The sequence below is a fragment of the Aythya ferina genome (genome assembly GCF_964211825.1).
Source record: "Aythya ferina genome assembly, chromosome: 14".
Lineage (NCBI taxonomy): Eukaryota > Metazoa > Chordata > Aves > Anseriformes > Anatidae > Aythya > Aythya ferina.
Genome location: NC_140312.1, coordinates 2,083,636 through 2,111,557, shown reverse-complemented (window position 1 = coordinate 2,111,557; position 27,922 = coordinate 2,083,636). Strand labels below are relative to the sequence as shown.

General features: G+C 46.5%; 1 protein-coding gene across 4 annotated transcripts in view; it reads right to left on the bottom strand.

Annotated features, from left to right (window-relative positions):
- Positions 1-2,722: 2,722 nt before the first annotated feature.
- Positions 2,723-27,922, bottom strand: part of FNIP1 (folliculin interacting protein 1) — a 64,552-nt gene continuing 39,352 nt past the window's right edge. For 3 of the 4 annotated variants that reach the window (XM_084535851.1, XM_084535854.1, XM_084535853.1), the window contains exons 4-18: positions 26,044-26,144; positions 25,717-25,791; positions 25,145-25,236; positions 22,950-23,033; positions 21,874-21,945; positions 21,003-21,138; positions 20,256-20,457; positions 19,353-19,438; positions 13,950-14,096; positions 11,765-11,934; positions 9,372-10,800; positions 8,842-9,010; positions 7,479-7,676; positions 6,958-7,073; positions 2,723-6,008 (exon numbers count right to left, since the gene is read on the bottom strand). In XM_084535851.1, the coding sequence (XP_084391977.1) occupies positions 5,930-6,008; positions 6,958-7,073; positions 7,479-7,676; positions 8,842-9,010; positions 9,372-10,800; positions 11,765-11,934; positions 13,950-14,096; positions 19,353-19,438; positions 20,256-20,457; positions 21,003-21,138; positions 21,874-21,945; positions 22,950-23,033; positions 25,145-25,236; positions 25,717-25,791; positions 26,044-26,144 (3,156 nt within the window). In that variant the 3' untranslated portion in view covers positions 2,723-5,929. The remainder of the gene's footprint in view (positions 6,009-6,957; positions 7,074-7,478; positions 7,677-8,841; positions 9,011-9,371; positions 10,801-11,764; positions 11,935-13,949; positions 14,097-19,352; positions 19,439-20,255; positions 20,458-21,002; positions 21,139-21,873; positions 21,946-22,949; positions 23,034-25,144; positions 25,237-25,716; positions 25,792-26,043; positions 26,145-27,922) is intronic. The other variant, XM_084535852.1, reaches the window with a different exon arrangement.

The window sequence follows — 27,922 nt, the reverse complement described above, 5'->3', positions numbered from 1 at the left end:
TAAACTGTTTGAGCTGCACAAGAAAAACAAGCCCGTGGAATAAAGTGCGGGATCATTAATTATTGCAGCACAAGGAGCACAGCTGTAATTATCTTGGTCGCCAAGAATATCTCCCTCCAGTTCTATCAGGCTTCCTGGCAATGCGTGCAAACAGGAGCCCTTGTTCTTTCTGCTCTTTTGGTAGTGATCAGAATTAGGCAGGATGTCTAGTTACAGCTGCTATTAATAAACCTACTCCTTGAAAACTTGGGGCTTAATTTCTTAGGATTCAGTGCGCCCAAGAAGCTGCTGGAAAACATAATTGCCTGTGGCTGTAATTCTGAAGTAATTGTGGAAGAATTACCATGTCTGTTCTTTTCGGAGGAATCTAAATTCTCCGAAGTGAGAAGTGGCTCTGGCAGGAAAAAAAATCAAGTGGGCAGCCCCTTTTGCACCCTGTTCCCCAGCTCACCCTTCGCAAGCACCTCGGTGGCGCGGTGCTGCCCACGCGGGGGCTGCTCAGCACCAAAGCTCGCGCCAGGGAGGTGAGGAGGGAAACGAGCCCCAGCTGAAAGGTCTGGTTACGGTGGTTGGAAACCAAACAAGAGCAGCCAAAGGCGGGCGGGCGGGGAAAGTTCCCCTCTCTCAGCGCTTCGGAAAGCGTGGGATGGGTGAAGCCTGGGAACAAAGCCCCCAGCACCGAGCATGGCCCTGCTGGTGGGGCCGGGGTGGGAGGTGCACCTCACCGGTAACATCTCCAAGCCCTGGGAGAGCTGCGTGCTGGCACTGCCTCTTTTCTGGACGTTTTTCTGGTGTGCAGTCCTTACGGGTGCTGGGAGCGCCCGGTGCCCTGCCGAGGCTGCCTGCCCCGGAGCGCAGCTGGAGCCGAAACGCGCGCGGTGACGCCCGCCCCGCAGAGCAGATGTCCTCAGCTCCAGCTGGGAACAAACAGCTGGAACAGGCGGAGGTTTAAAACACAGCTCTGCTGCTGTACAAATATTTTGGGTAATGAAAATAAACAAAGAAAGGAGCGTGACATGGGGCCGTGTGCTACTATGCTTCCAAGGCGGAGATGGGCTGCAAGAGAGCAGAGGACCCGTGCCAGACCCCAGAGGGTGGCACGAGGCCGAAGGCTCCCCGGGAGCAGCTCCTTTCCAGGGGCATTAACGCAGCCCGCGGGATGCACCCGGCCACGCGGGACACACAGCAGATGGTGCCCTGGCAGAAAATGCTGCCCAGACGTGGTACCTTGGGTCCTGCCAGGGCAAGGAGAGCTGCAGCACCTCCCCGACACGCTGCCCCTCACTGCTGCTCCCCGGCCCGTGTCCCAGGGGCACCCACGGCCCCTCGGGAGGCTCCGTGGTGGCAGAGCCCACGTTGCTGGGGAATCAGATGCTGTTCCAAAAGCCTGCAGAGATCCTACCAGGGTTTGTACTTTTGTTTCTTTGTCAAAGCTGAAAAAAGCAGCGATTCTGGGAAAACAGCATCTCCAGCAAGCTAGCGACACGTCCCAAATCCAAGCACTGATGCAGTTCGAATTGCCTGTAGCGATAGCAAAGATGATTTTGTTGTGCACAGGCAAGACAAGAAGAATACGCAGTTGGTGTACGAAGCCTGTAGCTGTTATTGTAGCACATGAAAAAAGTCAGGCGATGGCTGGAACAGAATGTGCACACTGCAGAGCATAAACAGAGGCGTTGCTTTCAGCACACAGCCTCGGAAAGACACGCGCATCCCCAGGGTGCGTGCTTGCATTTAACTCCAGTTACAAGGCCACTGTTTGGAATGGGAAATGTTCAAATCTGAGCATCACATTTGCAGAGACAACACAAGAGGGGTTCAGGACGAGCCGCCCAGCAGCACTGTGCTCGTGCAGACCTCAGCGAGGCCGCAAGCAGCCTCCCACCCTGTGCCCCCGGAGCGGTGCTGCTGTTATGGTGCCCTAAACTGCACAGGACAAAGCCACTGCTCCTCTGTGGAGCCGTGGGGAATTGCACAGGGTGTGCATGAAGGGTGCTGCAGCACTTGCACGCCTGCTTTTGGCCAGGCGGTGGTTAGTTAACTTCTCCTGTGCATCAGGAAAATCAAGGGAATTCCAGAAGAGGAGCAATACATGAAAAACCAGGGGCTAGTGAGTGCTGTATCCGTCTGGCTGGAGATCTAAGAGGGAAATCAGTTCTGGGCATTACCATCAGCATTTTCTGGATGCTGCAGCGATTCTATTGCTGAGTTTACTGCTAACAATCTCTGGCCAAACACCCACGTGGAGACACATGATCCGCGCTAACCTCGCGCATCCCCTGTCAGGAGGGCACCTCATGATCATTGCTCTGGTAACACCAAGTTCTCCGTGCAAAATTCTCTTCTCTTGTAGGGAAGTGATTACAAACACCCTGCTAGTGGGACACATTTTGGAGCGATGTGCAGCCCAGAGAGGAGCACTGCTTTATGCACACATCTCCTCCAGCATCAGCAAAGACGCTCGGGACCACCTTCCTATCTGATTGCCATTTTTTGCACCATCCCCATTCACAGCCAAGGGACAGCGAGCACAAACCTCCATCCGAAATGGCCAATTCCTTGATAGACCCCGAAGTAAACGGCTGCAGCACCACGAAGCAGACCCCAAAAGGGACGTGTCGGAAGAGGCGCACAGGTGTCAAGCTTGAGCTGCTTAAAGATTTTAGCATCACCAGCATGCTCTTACTGCAAGCATAAAAAAATACAGAAAATGTCCCAGGAATAAATTGACATACTGTATTTATTGCACAAATTTCCCCTAAAATTGGGAATGGTTATTATAATACAAGTGCACATCTTGGGAAATATATACAAAAACAGAAGAGAGAACAAGTATGTACATTTTACCCAGCATTTTACAAGTACCACCATCTAAATAATTTAGAGAAAGCAAAAAAATTGTCATAAAACATCTATAATATCTCATAGGGAAAACAGAGGCAAGGTGTAAAATCCTTTCTTTGAAATATTTTTTGTTCTTAGCAGCCCAGTGTTTGCCAATTGAAACAAAAAAAAAAACGTTTGCTAATTTTCGTGCCTAGTACACTTAGTTTTCAGCCAGAAAATTAAGACATGTTAATGGAGATTGATAATAGTGGAACAAAAGAAACCAAACGCATTAGTCGCCTATTCACATAAACAACTGTGATATACTTTTTAAAAGCCAACGCTACAGTCCTGTGAAAGATCCCTTTTTGTATTATTCACCCAATCGACACACGTACCACGTTGTTCACGTACCCGAGAAGTTCACTTCCAGAAAACCTCCCCAGCACACGACAGCTTCGTTCGCATTTTTCGCACGATGGCAATAAACAAACACCGCCGGCAGCCCCGGGCACACGGTGAGGAAGCCACATCCGTGGCCTCCTCTCCTCGGAGTGACCCAACAAATCATTGCAGTGATGGTAATGGGCTGCGTCAGGCAGAAGGCAGCAGAGGAGGATGCCACCGAGCACCAGCTCTCTTCTCAACGCCAATCTCAAGCTGTGCCAGGGCTTCTCGTGCTCCAGAGTCAAATCCGCTTCAAAGCACTACCCATGACTTGCCTACTGATGGTTACATGGAGAGCAGGATGCGTCCTGTCCCAGTGCACTGTAAGCACAACCGTGAGGTGGCAGGATGATGGTGCAGAGCTTCCCAACCAAGCCCTCAGGTTGAACAGATCCGAGCACATACCACAGGCAGCAGCAGCAGCCACCGGTGGCTCCGGCATCGGGACCACGGCACCAGCACCCGGCAGCACCAAGCCCGGCGGCTCCGCCACGATGAGGTTACGGCTGCAGATCCACGAACGACGTTCAGAATCAGAACTAGTGGCTACACCATGGCAAAGAGTTAAAAATTCGGATTCTGAGCTCAATCCTATATTTCATTAAAAACGTGTTTACACAACTGGGCCCCTGCATTCTGTGCTCATTCCAAAAGCCAGATGTAACACAATTGTGTGGCGAGGAGAGGACGCTTAAAGAATAGGGGAGAAACATTTCCTTAGATCACACAATAAACACAAGTTTCTTCCCTGCAGCAGTCAGCATTAGATTTTATATACAAAAGAGTTTTAAATGACACTGCCTGTATTGAAGTCGGGTTTGCTCGCTAACGTTGACTCAGTCCTGCACGGAAATTGGTGTGGGTTTGCCCATGTAGCTCTTCCCTGGAACAGAGTCTTGAGTTACAGATTTTAAATATCACTGAAAAAACACCCTGGGTGCAATCTGGCCCCAGCAAAGGAAGGAAGGAGAGTTTTGTCATTGACAGCAGCGGGGCAGGGATCTCTCCTATTGTTTTCAAGTTTATAAAATGGTTAAAATAGATTGTATGTAAAATAACTCTGCAAACAACAATAGAAGGCGTGCTATGCTATCGAAAATATGATTACAGAATGGCATATTTGTAGAATCACTTATGCAGTTCAGTGACCAAGTGAACGCGTATCTCCTACTCCTGTGGATAATCCATGAAGCTCAATATACTGAATGCAATCGATGAAAACAGAACCAAACATCAGCAACAGGAATTGGCTGCTAGGACAAATAAGCAAAGAAAAGCCCATAATGAAGTGTCCAGTTAAACTGAGGTAGTAGAGCCTTTGAAAACATAATCCACCTACCACTGGATATTTACATTACTTACACCAGATTGGTTCCATCAGCTATTCTTACAACTGTTGTATATACAGTGACAAAACGGTGATGGCTGAGTAAAGGAGAAATGCTGAGAATAAAATAAACAACATTTCCTGCTGGTAATTACACGAGTGAGTAGAAAAGGGATTAGAGCCATCTGCATCGAGAGTATACTTTGTCCAAAAATAATTTTGATATTACTACTCTATGGAGTAATCAATGTTCATTTTTTTTTTTGTAGAATGGTTTTAAAAAATATATCAATTAGTTACCTGAGCAATTAAGGGTAATAGTCTGTTCATTTTTTCCCCAATGCTTTGGTACAATTACTTCTAGCTCATTATTTCAATAGCTGGCTGACTGCTGTAAAAATAATATGATGTTGCAAGAACATTACAGACCGTAAAAAAGTTAGAGGTAATAGTCATGTCGTTCTGGGGGCCCCATGGGGAAACTTCAGCCAATGTTCTTTTTTTTTTTTTCCCTAACATTTTGATTATGTTGTCAAAAAAAGCATCACTTAATATAAAGCAACATTTAAACATTATAAACATTTAATACTGGTTACGACATCCAGCCAAGAAAGAGAATCTCCACCTTTAGCTCGCCCGTTGGCCTCTCCCTGCCTCCTCCCTGTCCCCCCACTATTCCCTCTCCTCAGGAGAAAGATCATAAATAGATTTTGGAGCTGAGTGTCATTCATTAATAAGCTTTTTACAAAACAAAACAGTCCCCCTCCAACCCTTGTTCTTCCTCTGGGAAGTCTCCAGAATTTGACTACCAGGTGAAAAAGTAGAAGCTGTTTACAAATCGTCGTAGCTTGAGAATTACAGATCTGAACACGATCCTCATCGATAGAAGCCGGTCTGAAGACAGCTGCTGCCTTCTCTTGGTAAGTTTATAATTGGCAATAGCATCAAATATTTCTCAAAGCAGTTCTTCCTTGCATTCCCCAGTATAAATTACAGTTAGCCATTGTGGCAGAAACTGATAAAAAAAATGCAGATCTTCAGCTTTCGCTAAAATCTTCACTTTTCCATGGTTGAAATCTTGGGCTTACTCAATTTCCTTTTTTTCCTTTCTTTATCCTTTTTTTTTTTTTTTTTTTTTTTTTTCCTACAAAAGACCAAGTGGGAGAGGAAAAGTCTCCAAGCGTTTGCACGATGTGCAGTCATATATGGAGATGGTGCAGCTCAGCGAGCAGGCTGTTTCGGCTGCTGCAAAGAGAAAGGATCCAGAACAAGTTGTCTTCCACTTTTGTTTCCAGGGGGAAGAGGTAAACGTCTGTGCCCTCTGGCATTTTAGAGCAGTATCTGGGCAACATACGGAGAGTGAGTGCTTGCTACAGCTGCCAGTAAAGGGAGGTCGCTGGATTCAATCCTGAAAGGAAGCAGAAGAGTCACATTTATCTGACCCAAAACACAGCTGGGCTGAGCAAGTGCCTTAGGAGCTCTGCTGCCTGCCCAAGCCCGAGTGTTTGTACCAGGGCTGTGAGCGTGCACAGCTCGGAGTGGCAGGACATCCCCCAGGTAGAATTAAAGCCAATCGTGCTCCTGTCCTAATGCAGTACTGCTGGCTGGGTTACAAATTCCAGCCACCGGGGTGTTTTAGCATCCAGCTGTGCCTGCTCAGACGGAGAGGTGACAGACCTGCACCGGCACCGCTGCGCTCTGCTCCTACCTGCCTCGCTTCTCACAGGGGCAACGAAGAGGTGAGGTGGCAGATGGAGGGAGGAGAACCAGCACATCCCCTCCTGCCCTCCAAGCAAGGGCTTGGGGAGCAAAGCACGGGAGCAGAGGGCCAGGCTCAACTCCTGCTGCCACCAGGGAGCCCTGGCACAGCGCTGCCGCTGCTCCCCGTCTCCAGCTCCGTGTGCCTTGCTGCTCACCCTGCTCTCCTGCACGGAGATATTCCGAGCCGTCCTATAAACACCCCATAAATAGCTCCTCTGCCTGCGCCCCACGCCCACGGAGACATATTATGTGCCTTACATGACACGGAGGGTGCTTTCTGCCATGCAGGGAAAGTCAACCTGGAGGACTCGGGTGCCCCCCGTTGCTCAGTGCTGACTGACCAACTGAGGGACGACTCCGATAAGCTCTGGAGTGCTGAGCCCAGCTTCCTGCCCGGAGGGAAGAGAGAGAGGCTGGGGGTTCCTCGGGATCAAGCAATGGCTAAGGAGAAGCCTGCAGCCATGGGTGATTTATGCCACACCACGGTTCCAGTCCCATTTAGGAATCCATTCTCTGTGCTTAGGACAAACCCAGGCGGAGGATTTGGCACCAGGAAACCCAGGGCAGCACTGCTCTGAGGAAGTTTGTGATCGTACCCCAGCACAACACCCAGCTCTTTGACGTGAACTCTCATCTGGCCCTTGAGATATTCAGACAGCATCTTGCTCTTGAAATAGAGCTCCTGCAGCCGATCTTCCAGGTGCATAACACACTAGAAAGCAAAGAAAGACGTCGTGTCAGGGACAGCACAGCGCCGTGGACAAACTGCACACAGCCCCAAAGCAGAACAGCCCAGACTCCACACATCTACTGCCTTCTCTCTGCCCGTGTCTAGGTGAATAATTAGTAACACATTAGCAGATATTTCTTTACTGGCAAGACTCCCACTTTTGAGCAGAAGTTTTTGATTGCTTTTTAAATCAGAATTAATGAGACAGCTGTCTTGGATACAGAGCAGGGTTTAAATAGACAGCTCAGGCAGCTACATCAGGGGATGTGCTGGCTACTAAAATTGTGGCTATGGACAACTGAACTACGCAACCTTACAACATCTTTAGCCTCTGAAGTGAAAGGATGTTTTAACAACATCACCCCCTCGATTTTCATTCATACTTACGAAGTTTGGAGACAAGTTATGCTTGTAAAGCTGCAGAGTGGAATGAAGCAGGTTAGAGACGAGGCTGGAGACTAACACTTCTTTTCCCAGCTTGTTATCGATCATCCGTCTCTGGCTACTGGCCACTTGCACCGTCCATTTGTCCGTGTCTGCAATAATGCAGACGGCTTCTGCAATCGGCTCATCCAGAACAGGGTGCTAGGAACAAAACAGAATAGCAGACCTCTGAGAACAGCAACTGGCAAGGTCTCCTCACAAAGCATCGCTACCCTGGACAGCAGGGGCAGCATCCCACACACTGCCTCACCTAAGGCACGGTAACGTGCTAAGGATTGTGCTCCATCCATTAAAAACAGAGCTTTATTGTAAGCAAGGCATGGTCTTGGAAGGACAGTTCTTATTAAACATTTTATTCCAGGCTTGAGAGCGTGGAACTGGCTGACAATTTTATCTTTTGGTATTTGATATAAAGAGTTCTGACTGAATGTAGGTAAAAATGAGGACGTTTAAAGCATATTTTCAAGTATATTGTTTGTATTTTGAACCCCTAAAACTGAAAGCACCAGAAACCCTACTTGCTTTTGAACACGGGTGTGTTCATGAGGTCAGCTCTGTTCCCACTTGGCACTGGTTTGCTGTGAGAGGAGGGCCAGCAGAGGGAGCACCCAGCTCAGCCTGCGCTCAGCTCGGCTCCCTCCAGCCTCCTCTTTGGAGGAGGAGCCAGGGAGGTTTTAAAAAGGGAGCTCCTGGAGCCCCAGTGCATCTTGTGGGCTCAACAAGCCCGCTCAGGACTCTCGTTTGATATCAATCTCTCCTCTCCCCACAAAGCCAGCACCCTCAGAAGCTGTGACAAGCCTGAAAGGAGCTGGTGTCCCTGCAGGACTGGGTGCTGCTGGTGGGCTCTCCGGGAGCAGCAGCAGGGTGGCCAGACGTGCACAGAAGGGGGATGTCCTGGGGGAGCACAGGGAGTTCAGCACTATTCTGCACAATTCCAAGGGAAACACAGCAGCCTCCATGTTTAATCTGGTTCAGCAGCATTGCATCCTGTGGGCACTCGGCTCTCAGCAGGCTGCAATGTCTGCAGGACTCCAATTTCTCTGTGGCTCAGCACAGAGATCCATCTTCCCAAAGCCAAAGGCCTCTCGGGTTTATTTAAGTTTTTGTGCTCCAGATTTGCAGGGCAATAACAATGTTTTTCAGATACATTAATTGAGAAACGAGAAAAAAAAATGGTGATCTGGGAGTGGAGACACCTGAAGAGAGCTGTGACTGTAAGCGTTTCCCCTTCCTGCAGATCTGTGGGTTTGAAAACATTTACCTTTCCTACTGCGACAAACACATTTACCAAATAGAGCTTAATTACCTGCACAGCGTGAGACAAATCTGACACCAAACAGTGCCTCAGCTTTTCATCACTTCCTATTCCTTGCAAAACAAAGTCTGGGACGTACGACGAACAGTAGCCACCTAGTAAGGATCTTCCAAAATTGGCGATACTGGGCTGGACAGAGTTCACTTCAACTAATTTTGACCTGCAAGGAAGGCATATCAGGGAGATGTACAATCGTATATACCAAATTCAGCTTTCAAAGAGGTTGCACTCGCACGTTTATCATACCTACTTTAACTTCCATTCAAGCACTTTTAAAAAACAAACATTTTAAAGTCAGCTTTTGCAGTCAGCCATTGTGGAAGAAAAGGATACGAGCCAAGATCACAAAGCACAATTAATATTTTTTTCCAGACCACTGATCTCTCCGTATTCTTTTACAACCAGCAAGCTCAAGAGATACTTTTCCAACCGCTGATGCCAAGTTAGCCTGCATTCCTCCCAACATGTGACATAAGAGGCTGCATCTTTTTTGGTCTCTGTTACTGCTGAATAGCACTTACCCGGGAAAAGGAATCTCATATTCTTCTGCCCAATCTTCCTGCTCTCCTCCGTAATAGTTACTGCTTGGCCTGGTTAGATCATGACCAGCATCCTCGCTTTCACTGTCACCCAGGGCACTATCCGAGCTCTCATTTCTTGGAATGTCCCAATCAATTCCCGGGGCGACCTTTTTCTCTGTGTTTTCTCTGTCCCCATGGGGGACACGAATAGAGATTTTCTCTCTTTGGTCCTGCTCAGCAAAGCAGATTTTGTACGTCTCCTGTTGAACAGAGTCCATAAATTTACAAAATTCGCTAGGTGGTTTGCTAGTCTTTGTACACAGGTTTTTAGAAAACTCTAAACTACTGTTGTGAGCAAGAAGGTCCGCAGCTGCTTGCCCTGGAATATCATCAATAGTCCGGGTTTCAATTGAACTGTCATCAGTAAAATATTCATCAAACAGACTCATGCTCTCAGCGTTGTATGGGTTTGGATTCCAGCTCTGATGCTCGTTAGCAACTTGAGGAAAGGGTTCAGTTGTCCCACAGTCTCTATTTTGGTCCTCACCAGTTTGTTTAGCTTCACAGTTCTGATCAGCAGACACTCCTCCTTCCTCCGCTGCTGGCGGGCTGTGATGCCTCGCAATTTGTTCCACTACTGCCTGACTTCTGAGCTCGATGTCTGAATCAGGTGACATGGAGTCTCCGATGAGGAAAGTCACCTTTGTCTGAGCTTCAGCAGCACTGCAAGGAAACGTATCGCAGAAGAGCTTATCCGGAGGCTTCTTTTCCACAGCTATACCGGGTGACCTTGTTGCACTGACTGCCTGGTTGCCCGATTCCAGCGGGTCTTCATCCCTCCACACGTTTACTGTTGGCTCCAAACCAGATTCTGTCGATACACGTTTTTCTGGTGAAGCCGCCCCTGCGCACACCACGCTGTCCAGGTTGGTGTCCAGGCAGGTTCTTGGTGGCTTAACATCAGCAGCATCTTCCTGGCAATCATCAGGAACAATAGTTCTGCTCTCGTCTGAAGACGTTTCCAGCTCTACCTTAGGAGTGTTTTGCGTGTCCTCTCTCTCTTGCTGTGAAACACCTTCTATGTTTTGTGCGAGGGAAATGGGACATTTGCAATATTTACAGCTACAGTTGGGAGTTCTCGTTTCTTCAGACTCCCTCGGCAGCAAGTTGCCCCTGTTCTTGTGCATTGTGACAAGCACGTACTCGGATTCTTCTACTTCTCCTTTCTCCAGCGTGGTCGTTATAACAGTTCCAGGCATGACTATGGCTTCATCTTCCCCATTTTCTAGAAGATGTGTCTCCTGAAGTTCTGAGCATCTGATGAAGTAAGTGAGGAAATAAAGCAATCTCTGTACCAGGTCATGCCTTTTGCCAACCACAACTGTTTTTGCTAATCTCACAGGTGATCCGATAGCCCCATACAAGTCACCTAGAACAGGAAATAAAACAGACAAATGTTTTGCATCTTTAAAACAAATGGTTCCTCTAACGGACAACTGTTGTCCATCTTTCAAAGGCCAAGCCCACAGCAGAAAAACACTGAATCAGAAGAGGACAGCTACACTAGTATTTTGGTTTTAATACAGAGAATTCTAACTAGGCTGCTGGTATGGTATGTAAGGTGACACGCTGGTAGGGAGACATCTGATCTCATCTATTAGGGAGCATTTGCACCACCTAACTTCGGTGCCTGGCTCTGGAGGCTGGTCTCCCAGGTTCCTTATATAGCTAGGGAAGAGAGGAGGCATCCGCTCTGAATTACCCTGGATAGTCTGGAAACTGGGCTGAACTTTTCCCTACCAAAAGCAAGCTGTCAGTAGACACAACCCTATGCCAAGAATGAAGGCAAAAAGTGTCAGTGGCAGGTGCCCAGCTGAAGCTGCCTTCTTTCCCTTCCCCTTGAGCCCTCCGATGGGTCATAAGGGTTTTTTGACAGCTTGGAAGACCGGGCTCCAGGTTCACCTTTGCCTGTTGTACTGACAGTATGGCCACTTTGAGGATGAATTTCTTCGATTTGTTCTTTCTAGAATCAGGCTTATTAATAGCAGCATCCCAAAATACCAAAACGGAGTTTCTTTATAGAGGGAGGAGAAGAGAACGACCAGGATCCTCCATCATCACCAGGGCAGGTGACCTTAAGAGACCTGGCTTAGACGACTAAAGAGGGCTTTACTTTTTGGGTGACATTTTATAGTTGCTAGTGCAAAAAAATAATACAGCATGTATAAAAAAATACAGTGAACACCTCTGAGCCTGAAATACACGCTCTTGTTTTGAGTGGGAAACCAAAAAGTTTGAACATGTGGGGGGAAAAGAAGCAAGGATCCATAAAATCACCCCACTCGTACCCACTTACACCGCGCTGTTACATGGTTTAGATGTTTGCCACGTACCGAGCTGTGCCCACAGCGGGTTGTAGGGGTGAGTTTTGGCCAGCATGTCCACGCTCTGGGAAGAATGCTTTTCCAGGAAGATTCGTATAGGTGGCTGGCCATTCGGCATGACCGTAGGGACCCAGGCCAGGTGGTTAGTCAGGACTGCAGTCAGTAAGGCTGGTAAGAACCTGAAAGAAAGATGTTCGACAGCATGTTTTCCAGGTGAACACTCAGCGTGTTAAACTGACAGCGCTTCCATGGTCTGCATGGATCCTGGATGGCAGAAACAGCCTAACAAAGGCAGAGGACTGAGCTTTGGTCCTCTCCCACACCTGCAGAGCTCTTTTTTAGAACACACATCTGAAGTAAAATGAAATAGTTTAAACTTGTGGCAACCCAGTTCCTCTCTTTGGCAATAATTATGAGACTTCCTATTTTGAAAGCTCTGTGTTGTAAAACACCTCAAAACCGACTTCTGCTGTTCACTGAAGACGACGGTGGCACTCTGTGGCCTCTGACATGACCGCTCCAAGCTGCAGGTCCCACATCCGTAAGGTCTGGGACTGTTAATGAGGAGGAAGGCTGTGATATTTGCTGTCATACCTGTAAAGCAGTTAGGTAATGTGTTGTTTCATAAAACTGTGATGCAATTTAAGCACGTATGGCTGCTCCTTTTCAGAACTACCACCCCCCAAGTTCTGTAACACCATCAGGAAAAGAAAGATAGCTCAGCCTGAAAGGCTCTGTCCTTAACCAGGCTAATCAGTTTTCACCAGCTAGACAAAAAACCTTTCTAAAAAGTGTTAATTATCTGATTTTCTGTACGGTAGAGCACAGTTTCTGCTGCCAAGGAGGACAGGACAGCCTTTCCCTCCCAGGCCCGCTTCCCTGCAGGACGAGCATGTGGCAGCTCAGCCCAAGATCCTCCCGCGCACCGACAGATGGTGCTGGCGGCTGCTGCAGCAGCTCCAGTGCCCAGGGAGGAAAACAGACAAACTTCACTGAGCCTCAAAATAACGCTGCTTGAATATTTTACAACTATCAGAATCCCTACGGCTTAAATTTAGCCCTGTTTCCTGAGCAGAGGCAGCCAGAAGAGGAAAGCAGACTTTTTTTTAAAATTAAAAAACCAGATTGCCAAGGATACAGGGCTTGATTTTCCTCTGGCTTCCATCAGTGTGAATCTTGCTATATTGAAAATAAACCAAACAAGCCCAAACAAATGGCCATTTAAATGTAAATAAGAAGCACAGAGCTCAGAGTGACAGGGACTGAAAGAGGCTAATCCTGGGGAAAAGCTTCCAGTGCAGTGGGAACTTGTTTTAGGAAGGTGCATTTGAACCCCCTCACAAATCCCTACACTTTCTCCCTCACACACTGCCCACTAACTGTGACCTCCCTGTCTGGGGGAGGGAAAAGATGACAAAATTACCCCTGGGTGGCGAAGCTGAAGGCCTCGAGGAGCAGCGGGTGCCACCTCCCCTGCAGCTGCACCTTCCCCACCGCACACCAGCACGTTCCCCTGAGCTAACAGCTGGGCTCTCTGCTCATCCCCACTCAGCTCCACATGTTTGTGCTCGTTTTAGGATTTTCAGTAGAGCCAAACACTTGAAAAACTTCCCCAATTCATGCCCTGGGGAAAAAAGATGAACTGTTGACAAAAGAGTAAATTTATCAGATTCTGCTGAGTTTACTGAGAGCATTCTCTCTCTCAGTTTTTAACAACTGCTCAGGGCTTTGTCCAGAGGGCAGAGAGGTGAATGCTAGCGAAGCAAACTATTTCTTTAGGGACATTTTACAGAAGTCAGGTTTAACAGCAATTTGCGGTCAGACAGCACTCCACACGTGGCTCTCTTTCTGAATGTCTAACCTTGCTCATCATATGATAACCGATTTTGAAAGGTAGATGAATGCATTTCACAAGGTATGTTCATCCCCTTCCAGACATACACACCCATCACGCGCTTCCTATGGACGCGTTTCAAATGTTTAGCCTTTACCAGGATTTAGAGGATTATGGAAGGAGGCATTTCATGGGGATACTTGCTTACTACACTTCTGTTTAAAAACTAAAGCATTTATGGATGGCCTTTTGGTTCTTTCTCACTTACTACCAAGATTTAAAAATTGATTTTAAAATTGTTTTTTTTTTTTTAAAAAAGACATAAACACATATACATGTAAAAACTGAAATCCACCATACTGGTTTTTAGCAGCATTTTCCATCAAGAAAGTGAATTCCTTCATGAAGCGATGGCACAGCTGGTTCTTCTCCGGTGTCCCCGACATCATAGTAAGCCAGACGGGCTCCCCGATCCGCGGCATCGTGTAGAGGTTGCAAATGGTCGTTCTAGGAAAAAAAGAATAAATCTGGAATTAAACCAAACAACAAAAGGCAGAGACGGAGATGGACGGAGATGAATGAGTTTTTGTTGTGGTTGCTTCCCTGCTTTCACTACGTTTCATTCAAAACACAGAACTCCTCCATAGCTGGTTTGTGACTAGTGTGAATTTATGTGCATCTGCTTTATAAAAATGCCTTATAAATGCTTTAAAAAAACTCCCCCCCTGCTCTAACAACCGGTGCATCTCCACCCCAAACCTACCAACGTGTGGCTTTGCAGGGAAGGGGCCCAGGTCCCTGCTTTAACTACAAACATATCAGCTACCCCACGGCTTCAAGGATTTTGCACCTACCCACATCCTTTTTGACTTCACAGAGACCAGTAAACGTATGGTTAAAACGCTGCCTTTGCAGTAAAAGGCCAGATTAAAACCCCTCAGATCACTGCCAAACTCCTGATCTAAACCAAACGATGGCTTTGCTCTGAGCACAACGCCTGTGTTACGACACTACACGGAGCTACATTTCCATCACACTAACAATATAAGCCTTAAAAAAAAAAAAAAAAAAAGAAAAAGAAAATCCAACAAAGGAAATGGCTGATCGATTCAGGTGTCTGCCCACCTCAGGTACTGCTTTTTCTAGAAGAGAGACTTTTGTGTTACAGGACACGGATTTACGTCTAGGAACGCCCCTGATTTATACAGATCCTCCTTGGACACGCTGGCCTGAAATTCACAGACACTTCCAGAACTGAGGCAATGGCTGAGCACGGCAGGCAGGCAAACGCTCTCGAGCAGCAGCTGCCAAACCTTCGGTGGCTGAGAGTTTAAAGTGAAAGCCTGCAGGAAGCAGAGCCCCGCGCGTGCTTGTGCACCGAGGCTGCGGCAGGACGGGACGGGGCGAGGAGGGCAGGTGGGAGAGAGGGGCTGGGCCCCTCTCTGCCTTAATTTTTTTCAGCATTTTTCATTAAAAACAACATCCATGCTACGTGCTGACAGCAGCCAAAATCAGCCCAGTCTTCCTTACAAGCCAGATTTTCTGACAGCTTCCCACTGGAGCAGGAGGAGAGGCAGGGACACCCCGGGGCTGGCTGGGGAGGGGGAAGCCGAGGCCAGGGTCGCATCCAGCAGCCCCCCAGCACCCGGCTCAGCATCGGGCACAGGCTGGGAACGCACAGCCTTGGTAGCAGAGAGCTGGGGCTGGAGGTGGGATTATTGAGAGAAAGCTTTCTGTTCACAGCCCATTAACTGGAGCGGAGGCTAAGGAGGCCCTAACAAAGGGAGAAACCCCAAGACTGGGAATTTCGGAGCTGGACGAGTTTCAAAGCCCAAGCCAAGTATCAAAATGTACAGCGCAGACGCAGCTGACCAGAGAAGCTGAAGATAAATGAACCAACTCAACCTAAAATAAAGCTGGTTTCTGCTTCCTATGCAAACTAACCGCGCCGAGCCTCTTGCAGCAGCTCCGCTGTTTGGAAAAAAGAAACTACTTCTAAACTAAACCCACCGTATTAAAATATTTGTTTTCGTTGAAAAGATAGACCGGGTCTTGTGATTCGTTATTTACTATTCTGGTAACCCTGGCTGCATCTGCAGCTGATAGTGTTTCCTCAGCGCGAGATCAGATTGCACTGGCGGGCGGCCAGCAGGCATGTGACTGCAGCGCAGGGAACCCTCGCTGCCGAGCAGCCTCGGCACACACCAAGGGCAAGGATTAATGCCTCCCAGCTCCGCGAGCAGGCGGGGAAACGCTCTCCTTCAGCTGCTAAAAAAAAAAAAAAAAAAGGAAAGAAAAAAAAAAAAAACAACAATAACAAACCAAAAGGAAAAATACCAAAAACCAGAACAATAAAAAAATGTAATAAAATAAAAAAAACACACTGCAGGAAGCTAACCAGATTAAAACCCACTAGGAATTAAAGCTGAAGTTGACCCCTCCCGACCATCTGCAGCAGCAGCCCCCTCCCCTCGCCGTGCTCCAGCACCCTGTCCCCATGCACACAGCAGACCCTGCTCTCATCGAGCTGCTGTGCATTCAAAATGGTTGAAATTTGGGAATGTTTCTTGGAGGCTGAACCCAGCATGGGCAGGAGCGAGGGCTGGTGGTGTGCAGGGGCTGGGGGGCTCCTCAGGAAGCACCTCTACACCTTGCACAGCTCAGCACCAACCAGCCGAATGAAAACAAGACCTGAACAACCTCCTCCCGGCAGCCCCCTGGGGTTTTGCCTGCCCCGCGGGTGCAGATGGCTGGGAGGAGAGCGGCACAGCCCAGCCCAGCCCTGCTGCCAGGCACGGGGCTGCTGCACTCAGCTTCCTGCTGCTGCGGGACGGATCTGCTGGTGCTGTAGGGCCCACGAGGCAGGAGCTGCTGGACAAGGGGCTGGGGACTCTCTGCAGCTCCCCGTCCCCACCAGCACAGCGCTGCTGCCCCCGGCGTGGTGCTGAGAGCTGCTCTGCTGCCCACCAGCTGCAATGTCATGACAAAGCCAAGCATCTCTTTGGGTATTGCTCCCAAAGTGAAAATACAACAGTGGTTTGTGACATAGACCAGCTGTGAATTTGCTCCCGACCCTCCTGCCCTCGATCTTTCCCCCCTTTTTTTTTTCTCCCCTTGAAAATAAGCTGCTTAAAAGTTACTGGCATAAAACAGGACCAAACGTGGCTGCCAGAAAGCGGAGAAAGGTGTTTCCCTAGGCCTGTGTTCAGGGCTTCCTTGCCAGTCTGCGTCTCTGCCACGCAGGTATGAGCCAGCTGCACACGCAGGGTTGTTGGTGTGCAGCACTGGCCTCGGGGACTGGGGCAGTCGCAATGTTTATTTCAGAAGTCATGTGTCTGCACATCTGACATCCAACGAGTTTTAAGCCTTTAAGTCAAGTGTTAATAGCTAAATCCATCGCTGCTTTACAGAGTGAGAAGTGTTGCAAAACGACTCATGGCGCAAGGGTGGGCCTGGGGCTGGGCACCGCGCTGATGGCAGACGTGGCGATAGCATCGGTTTGTGGAAGCAGTCTAAGCCTTTCAGGGAAAGCAGCTGTGTTTTCCTTTTTCCTTTGAAATTCCATTAAAAAAAAAAAAAGTCCTCCTTCCAAAGGGAAAAAAAAAAAAAAAGAACACCTGCAAGGAGTTAAAGCAGCACGGGATTATGTTTTAGAAACACCAGCCCACTGCAGTCAGCGCCCTTCTTCCCTCCAGCGGAATTTGCTTAAGAGGGTAGAAATCAACACAAGTCTCAGGTTCACCAAAGGACTCGAGCTCCTGACTTCCCCGTGACTTCAGTGGGAACGCAGACGCCTAAAGAGATAATAGTGGCCTAAATGGGTTTGCTGAACCCGTGCCAAAACAACTTTGCATCCAGCCTCTGGTATTTAAATACGCCTTTTTTTCTTACTATAGGCATATTGCTCTGCTTTGAAAGGCTCCTGCACGGTACAGGAAGGCTTTCCTTACGGTACAGAAAGGTTTTCCTATCATCACAAGACTTTCCTTTTGGTGAGCAGCCTGCAGTGCAGGGCTCGGGGCCGTGCCAGCCTGCAGGACCAGCCGGGGGCACGGGCTAGCGCTGCGTCAAAAAACGCAATCACCCAAGTCTGCCGCCCCGGGAAAACCATTTATACAAAATTAAACTGGGTTTAATTTACCTCGCTATGCTATTAAAGAGTAATATTTGTATCGCCATGGAAACCTCTGCACCAAGTGGCAGTTACACGCGTGCTCCCGGCGCGGGTTACGCAACAGCCGGGTCATGCGCGGGACCGCATCCTACAACGCTCGGCGAGACGAGACCAGACAGCCGACCCTGGAGGGGATGGATGGGACAGGACACGGGACGTTACCTCCCTGCCCTGCAGGGCACAGCCCCGTGAACCTCCCTTCGAGGAGGAAAAAGCCAGCACGGTGTTTTCAGGCTCATTTTTCCTGCTTTTGACTCTGGACACAGTGCCCCTCTCCACCGCCCCGAGAGCGTTTAGCTGGGGAGGAAAAGAAGGGACAAAGTCCACCGAATGTATCTGCGGGGGGGGAACGATCTGGGGGAAGTTTTGGGAAAACAGCTGGGCAGATGGTGTTATCAGGGGATGGGAATGCAAAGAAATTGCTCGGGGTGAGAAGGGGGAGGAGAGGAAGAGGGGGAGCAGAGAAGCCTGTGGCTGCTCAGAGTTGCTTAACCCGTCCCAGGCCCCCTGGGCAGAGTCTGCGGCTCTCAAAAGTTTCGTGCTCCCTCAGCTCCAGTTCTTGGCACAGCTCATCCCATCTCGTTCTTGCTGCGGGCCCACGTGCTCTCTGCCTTGCCTCCTGTCCCTGCCGAACACATCCTGTGCCCTCCCTCGACACTTCCCTGGGGAGAGGTTCTAAAAATAAAATAAAAAATACTGTGCCTTCCTCCTGCAACACCACCTAGTTCATGGCATCCAGGTAGCACGCAGAACTACAGAAAAATGGGTGAGAACGTGAAGTAAAATGCATCCTGATGACAATTTTCTTTGTAAAGCATCAGAGCCTTGTCTTGTGTAACGTCTTTAAGAAGTAGCTCGATGCTGGTTGTAAAAGGAAGCACGCTGCCACTCCCATCTGAGAGGAGATGAATCACTTGAAACAGACGGATTTCATTTTATTTCCCTCCCCATTACTTAAACTATGGAAAGAACACACGGTTAAATGCCAGGGATGTGCTTATCTGTGTTACTTCGTATAGTAACTGCTGAACAGAGACTCTCTGCAGGTACTGATAGCAAGAGATTACAGCAGTGCATTTTTCTGTGTGAAGACGATAGTCCTCCTTCTTAGTAGCTGGTTATCTGAAACTCATTTAGAGCAAAACTTAGAGCAGGGTAAAGGTCTTGTTTTGTTCATACATCAAGAAAATACCAACTAGAGGAGGATTTCCCTAACGTGGATTTGCAGTTCTTATCCCCCTCTCACTGGGTCTCAGTTTAAGAGGTGGCTGGGGGCTTCGTTACCACCTAACGCACAGAAAACCTTGGTCACTTACACCCTGCTCAGGCTCAACCCTTATGGATACAAGCACTTGACCAAATCTAAAACCACAAACAGAATAGACTGGCTTGCTATCACCAATACATTTATGGCACTTAAGTTTAACAGAAGACATTGGACATCGTACTTTTCTAGGTGTCAAGAGCATTTTCCTTTTCAGATAAGAACTCTAAGGGCTGAAAAATCCTGCACTGCGGAGGAGGTCCTTCTAAACCACTTCAGTGCTTTTGAAGAAACAGGCGTAAAAGACACAAGACAAACTGCTCACCTGAATTCATTCAGGGCATCAACAATTCTGTTATACGCCAAACTCCGCTGACTGGCATCAGCTGATCTACGACTCATTTTCATAGCCTTGAAAACAATCATTAAACAGATAAGTAACACCAGACATAGTTATAGAAGCACAGAAAATGGAAAACAAAGTCATGTGTTTGACTTTATCTTTCATGGAACCAGTCATGCAAATAATTTTTTTTTTTAAGTGATAAAATGATGGTAAAAGTGCCAACTTTCATATCTGAGGGAAGATAGGTGAGGCACATGCATTTGCAGCCTCTGATTCTTCAGTGCTTTTCATCATTCAAGGCATAAAAGAGGTCAAAGTTTTTATTGCAGTGGTGAAGTAACCACTAAGTATTTCCTAGAAGAGAGATTTGAAGCAAATCTAACCACATGTTTGAAAGTTTCCTACACATCAGAATCAGGGGCTTAAAACAAAAGGGGAAAAAAAAAAAAAACATAGGGAAAGTGAGAACTTGATACTTATTTACACTCTGGAATATCCTAGAGATAGGCTCTTATCCTGCAATCCACAATGTTCAGATATAGCTGAAGCAGGGAGGCAAAGGTGGCCTTAAAAGCACCTTTCCCAATGGCTGATCCTGGGCTTGCTGGGAACCAACGCAGCCTACTGACTGTTGTAGCTTTCAGCAATCCCTGCAGCACAATGCAACATGTCCTGTCCTCACCCCAAGCTTTGCTTCTGCTCGCAATAAGAAACATCAAAGATGTTGTGGAGCAAAGTTCCTTTCTGGTGCAGTTCCAATAGCAGGCAGCAAATTGATCTCTCTTTTGTAAACCAGTAACAAGAGTCAGAAATTAAATCTGAAAGGGCTGAGGGGGAACGTATAGCAACACAAGTGCAAGAATCAAGAGAGATTGCATTTACCTGTTCTATTGCACTCTTCAGTTTGTTCATGTGACTCTCAAAGAGTGGAAAATGTGAGAAGAAGAATTCATTAAATTTGTTGTTCTCATCTTCATCTCTTGAGAGTGAAAAAATAACTCCAATTGCTATCTTTTTCTTCCTAACAATTCCTGGGCTAGGACCAGAGCTGTCATCTGACAAGTTAAAGCTTTCATCCATGGACCTTGAAGCATAGAAAAAATAGAAAGTTAATGTAATCCACTGTTTAAAGTTGTACCTTGGTTTCCTGTGCAATTAAATTCTAGAACATTTAACTTCAATGAACACCATTTGTTTGCACGTGTTGTCAAAGCAGTAACACCCTTCAATAGCACCCATTTTGCAATTCTTTAAAAGCAATCATTAATTAATCCTGCAATCACAAAATCTGGAACCAGGTTCAAAGCATTTGTGGGATTAGAATATGGCATCCTACTTCTCCCTTACCTCTGCCAAGAATTTGAGTAGGATTTTAGGGCTTCTCATCCTCAAAAGTACAGCCTACAGGTTTATGTTTTGCTAAAGGTTTTCCCGTTAGTGCAAAACAGTGACTGGCATGAAGAAAATGGACACTGAAAAGATCAGGTATGGAACTGCAGCCTGACTTACACCTTTGTAAATACCTCACAGAAGTAACAGCAAGAAGAGGTGTACATATGCAAGAGCAGAATCAAGCTGACAATGGTGGGAAATTATGGGAAGCAACCCGCAGTATCACTCCCAGCTCACCATCGAGGGAAGACCCCGTTCTCCAAGCTGGTGGTCTGACTGCGACGCCACCGCCGCTGGTAGCTGCTGGCACAGCTCTTGTTAAACGAAGAGCCCGGAGATGGAAACGGAGTGATGAGCAGACTGCTCAGAGACGCTGCAATAACAAAAGCAGTAAATAAAAACCTCTCCAGGAGAAAGAATATTTGGAAAATAATACCAGCAACTTAACTATGACCCTGAACATAAACTGGTGTTGCTCATGAAGAGCCTTCTCTTTTGCTTATCAATGCTCCTTATCTAAAAACAACCGGTTTATAACAACATTAACAAGCTATACAAGCACTACAAGGGTGGGACAGTCCCGCAGTTGTATATAATAGCCAACTTACAGGCTGCACCTTGCTCATCAACCCCAAGCAGCGGGAAATAAATTCTTTGTAGATAGGAGTAACATTAATCACATCTTTTAAAGGTCTTTCCACCCCCAGTGCCCAATACCCTGAATGAGGGAGGGAGGGAGGGGTTCTTTGAAGGCAAACTCATGTTTTAGCATCAGTACCCTCCTCAATTTGGTAAAGACATAACAAGTGTTGTATAGAAATACTGCAAACTCATTTCAATATTTAATCTGGCTTGTTTATTTGCAGTATGCTTTAATAGACCGCACTGCTGTTCAGATTAGCTCTGTGACGTTCCTAATGGAATACCCTGGACGCCTAAGGTATTTGTCCATACGTATTATGTACACATTAAAGCTTATATATAACAAAAAAGAATGGTCACATTTCAGGAAAGCTATTTGATGATGTCTAGATGCCTCAGTAACAAGACAGATGACTACCTTAATATTTTCAGAGTCTATAGGGTTAATGCACAGAACTGACATTACCAGATCTCGCTATACCACTGTCTCTGTCCTCATTCTGCTCCCTCCCAGGCATATCCATAGGGTTGCTGTGAACTGTAAAACAAGGAGCACCAATTAGCAGGGGAATATACAGTTCCTTTCTTGTTTGCAGATCTCCGTGTAATTATTGAAACAAAAACATGCTCATTAATTCAGATCAACAGCACTGCACAAGGCCATCACCAAGAAAGGCTGCTTAGCTGAACAAGCCAAGGCACTTATTCGAAAAGCTCACATGTAATTTTCTGCAGTCCATACACCTACTTCAGTACAAACTGAACCAGGCTCACTTTCACTATTTCTTTACGTGGGTATTTTTTGATAAAATTTTAGTCTACCAAAAGGATGTTAGCCACATAGGTAATATTCAGTGTATACGCCAAAAAAAAACCCACACAAACCAGTATCAACAAGATTTCATTCATATACTGGCCTTTTCAGCTCCTATGTATATAATTTTAAAAGGATTTTACAATGATGTCTTGAAGAAAATAAATACTTTGAAATGGTGAGCAGTGTATTGGCTGTTCAGCTAAGCCATAAGCTATCCAGATTCACAATCTGCATATGCAGAAGATCAAAAGTGTATCAGGCTTAACAGACTAAAACGTGATGTATTTTACAAATGTGCCTGTGAAATAAAAGCTACTCAGCCATGGAAATAAGACCCAGACACTTAAAGCAAGAAAAATCCATTTTGTATCAAGCTAGGTTACTTTTAGATTTTAGTTGGTTTGAAACAAGTCCAGATCAAAATAGCTTGACGCTATTGCGAAATATTATTTCTAGAAAGATGAAATCCTGTATTAAATCTGTGTAAGTTTTTCAAACAAAACGAAGCAAAAAAGCAACCAAGCAGTCCCCAAAGAGGACTATTTAAATTCCTGCTGTCCTCTGGGGATTTAAAGCATGTACCCAAACAGTTAAGAGAGCAGAAATCACTGTCCCTTTTTGTATTAAATAAATAATAATCTTATTTCCAGGGCTGCACTACAAATCCACGTTTTGTCACCCCAGCTAGACTAGCCACACAGCACAGCACACAGCAAACTGCAAACCTGCAAAGAAAGAGGCGCTCCGGATCAGGCGGAGCGGACCTTGTTCAGAGAATGCCCGCCTAGGGCTGCAAAGCTGTGAAAGACCTACATGGCAAAACGTAAAATACACATGAAAGAATGAGGTTAGTAAAGCAGAACAGTCTGTAGGGAGGGGGCCAAGGGCAGGGAGAAGATATAAGCCAACATAAATGCAGACTAACGTACGCAGGAAAATAGCTCTTACACTTAACAAGAACGTTGAGTCAAGGAGTATGGCTTATAGCTGAAATCCACAGTACGTATAGAATAAAAATTATAGAGCCAGCTTTACACCGTCTCCCATATAAGGATGGGCTTCTGTCCACGGGCTTTTATTTATTTTATTTTTCTCTGTTGAAAATGATTAATTTATGCAGGCTCGAAGCCGAACTTGATCACAAACAGGAGATTCATCTCGGAGCACAATGTTTGTTTTAACATCCACACTGGGGGGGTGTCTGAGGAACGCCGTCGCTGAAGGCGATGGGGGAGGAAGGGAGGGAAGGCAGGAATAATTCGTCTTGGTGGAACCAAGAGAAAATTACAGGCCGAAGTAGCTGTTCTGAGAAGTACATCGGGGTAGTGAAATCGTATAGAAAATAAAACGTTAGCAGCCCTAGCGGTTTGGATTAAAAGTAACACGGGGGCATAGATCTACAAGGGGCAGAGTGTATTTACTGGACACAGAGCTGGAAAAAATAAACGGGTAGTTTTAATGAGTTAATTGCCAGTCCCTCTCCCAGATTCGAAGCTCCTGCTCCAAGTTTACTGACTGCAGAAAACGTGAAGGCTGCAGTGCCACAAAGCTCCCTTCCGTCCTCCTGGGTCTTCGCTCCTCATTAGAGGAAAGGCCATGACTAGCCCTTTTTTTTTTTTTAAACCAGCATAGCTAAAAAAAGCAGCTTGTAAATAGTTCCCAACCAAAACACATAGAGCCTTCTCCTATCACAGCCTGGCAAGAGTCGGCGAGTCAGGAGCAGCCTCTGGTATTTAGCAGAGTTGTCAGAAACGCTGCAGTTACAGATTAACCTCTGTGCCTGCCTTACCCAAGGTTCCCTCCGCGCCGAAATGGGAACTGTAAACAAACGCCCTCCGACAGCCTGAGAACCACAGGGCTCAGTTACAGACATTTCAGCATCCTCCTCCAGCAGCCCCCTCGCCGCTTCTCGTAGGTGCCCAGCAGTGCTCCTCCTGGGAGCACGCAGCTGGCACCCAGACCAGCTTTGGTCTGTGCCTGAGCTGCAGAAGAGCATTTAAGCTCAGGCTTAGCTTCAAGAATTCTACACCGTGAGTAGAAGTCAATGGGAAAGAGAGAAGTGGACGCTTGCATCCAACAAGAATTAGGACCATGGAAGAGCCAGAGACCCAGTTGGGGTAACAAAGTCATCAAATTCACTCCATACCTCCAACCCTAGAAAGGTAGATTTTACAGACAGCAATATTCTGTAATGTGTAAAAAGAAGTCCTTTATTCCACCTACTACAAAAGACACTTTGTTTGGAAAGCAGACCATCTAAGCCAAGGGAAAGGGAAGACGTGCTTCCACCTGAGCACTGAAGTACAGAATCTTTACTCTCAGCTCTACTGCCTGCATGGGGAAAAGCCAACATCTTTCACTCTGTTACCTAAAGCTTGTGAAGCTTCCACCTACAGCAATTCCACAACAGCTGAGAATCAAAGACTCCAAATCATTTTTCAAGACTGCTTAACTTCAAAGATCAGACCAAAAAAAACCAAAACACCACCATCCATCTAATCTGATCAAAAACTAAAGTGCAACTGTGCAAGGTTAACTTTGTACGGAATATGCAACCACATGTGCTAAGGTGGCCAGAGTACAGAAGGGAATGGAAATTATTAACAAAAACAAAATTGGGGAACTAAGCCAGGAAGAATCAGTCCTGCCTCATCTGAGATGTGCTGCTTAGAAGTTCTACAGATTGTTATTTTCCAACATATTTCTCTATGTATTTTCACATACACGTGCATAGCTGCATATATTAATCCTCTGTCAATTCCTTGAACTAATTTATTCTCCTCCTAATCTCATCAACATTAACTTTCTGTAAAGTTCTTATCTTCCCTGTTTTTTTATTTGATTCTACTTAGAAGACTTTCATATTCTAGAACCTGTGATTACTCAATGATAATAGGAAATAAAATCATTTTATAATTACCTATATTCCCGAGAAGTCCATTCATAATCGTACTGTGGTCAGGCTTTAACGTATTGCTGTCTTGATTAATGAACTCAAGACTGTCCTGCAACCTAAAAAATCCAGAAAATAAAACATACAGCAAAACCTGTGATTTGTGTTTCAGTTTAATACAGCATCACTTCATCATAGCTCAAATGGAACAGACAAGGTAAGAATGCAGACTTACACTAGAACAAGCCACATTCTGGGGTGGGTCAATTAACACACAGAAAGCAAAATATCAAACAGTCCAAAGCCTGATGTTTTTGTAACATCTTTTTCTTCATCTTGGACTGAATTCCCCAACTCCACTGTTCTGTTCTCATCCCGTTCTGTTCTCATCCCGTCTCCTCTGTACCTCACAATACCAAGCTCCAAAGGAATGGCTCATTCATTCGCTTAAAGCAAACTGAGGTGAAGACAACCACAAGGGAAAGGTGAGGAGACCCGTGGCAGGATATAACAGATGGCTATTTTTCCAAAAAGAGGTCTTCCATGTTTTTTACATTCATCTGGTCATAAGCAATAGATAGGATTTCTAACAGACTCACGTATTCAGACTTCCATAGATGCTGCTTCCAGTGCGAGCTGTGAAAACTTTGCTGAGCATGAGCTGAGGAGGTGAGCTAGAGGTCAAAACGGAAGATGTCAGTCAGAAGCAGTGCCACGACAGGCTTTTCATCTCCATTTCACAACCTTCCAGATTTTATAGACCTAAACACAACTTAACAACCTTTTGTGTACGAAGTGACATCAGAATAGCTTTAAAGCAAACCAGAAATTCCTTTTCATCTACACTTGCAGCATTCAGTTTATTCTAAATTGGCACTGAGGATTAAATCTGCTGAAATGACCAGCAGTAAAAAAATGCAACTTACCGGATCTGGTGAATTTTCAATGTGGAGCCCTTATAGCTCATGGCCACAGAGCCAAACATCATCTCTCCAAGCATGTTAGCATCTGAAGAGCACCGAGAACCCTGAAAAAAAATCCACTTGTTTTTAGGCATTTTAGAAGCACATTTCCATTTAAGGCAACATAAACAGAAGGAAAATAGACCTCATGTAAAAGATGAACATGCAAAATCTCTCTCTCTATAACACTGTCAAACACACTAAGTTGAACAGTTCAGTAAAGATAACGCTAGAACAGAAAGTGATCTTCAAATGGGCTGTGCAGCAAACCACTAAAATCATCCAACACACCTAACCCATCCAGGGCAGGGGGGCAGATTCAGGCTGCACTGAGCCAGGGGACCAAGAAGTGTAAAGGGTGTGATTACACACTTGGATGAAACAGAAGCAGTAAGCCCAAACCTCGTAACTGGCGGACAAGAGGCAGCACAAGTTCACTGATGATCTTACGCAGATTGCCCACTGGAGCCATGCTGGACCTGTGGTTTCTCAACAAATATTGATTTGTAACTTAGCCACGGATGGTGTTTTGTGCTTGATACATCTTTCTCTCTTGTTTCCTGGTGCTTTCTCCTGCGAAGGCACCAGGGAAGAGCTGCAGCTCTCCGAGCTGCATGCCGTGCTGGAGATGAGCATTTCCTGCTAGCTGGCTGGCCAGAGCCTGCTGTAAGGCACGCTGCCCAACTACAAAGGAGGAACGCCACTGCTCAGGATCACAGGCTAGATCAAACGCTGCAAACAAAACCCTAAAATTACAAGGTTACTCAGGGCAATCAACTGCAGACGACTGCTCAGATGACAGTCATCTAATTTGTATGCTGTCAATGCCTGAGATTACCGTCCCTTTATGCAGGGCTGTTTCTTCTCTAGGCTAGCAGCATGCTAGCACTGGCTCTCCATTTGTGCCTTGCCCTGATTAATTTGAAATGCTGTGGTCCTGCACTCACAGAGCTCAAGCAGCTCATACATGAGATACTTTGGTACTATGCAAGAGAGCAATACACCTCCTCTGAGGTGAGTGATAACTCAGATCACTGCCTCAGAGCAATCCTTCCAAAAAACGTTCCTAAAACCAGCCATGGAAATAACCTTGTTCTTGGAAAATGCTAGGTGACGTATCCCCGTACCCCTTATCAAAGCCCTGAACGCGCAGGATCCCCACTCGGATTCCTAAATAGGCTTGGAATATATCTCGATGTTTGCCCAGCGTCAGGCAGTGAGCTCATAGCACAATCAAGGACAGGGTGTCCACACCACGGATTCCTACCAGGAATAAGGAGTGATACGGAGACGACCACTCAATGCTAGCCCGCAGAACAAGGGCAAGAAGAAGGAAATGCTGATCGACCAAAAGGCAGCACACTTGTAACGCTCCCTAATTTCCAGCTCTTCTCAAGCACTCTCAATTAAGATGACAGTCCTTTAACAGACATCCTATTAACCTCTGAAGTCTGCTATCACTGCAAGAAAGATAGGGGAGAACTAAAAGGAGCAATCAGAGTTATAATAATGAGGATGTAATTGCAAGGTTTGCTCGTGTTCATATGACAAGGCAAAATCTGGTCGTCAGCTGAGTCACACAGAAATTTCCACCCTTACTTTCCAAGATACCTCCCTGCCTAACTGTCTGGGTGCACTGTAGGTAGGACTGGAAAAACTAGACTTGAATCAGTCAGCAGGACCCAGAAGCTCCAGGGAAGTGCAAGAATGAAATTTAATGGCTCTGGGAAACGATGGCTCTGTCAGCATCACGAAACCTCGACGCGAGGAAACTACCAATTATTACAGCCAAATATTCTGATTGCTATTTTTTACATCTGTCGCAGATCTCCAATTGAAGGCC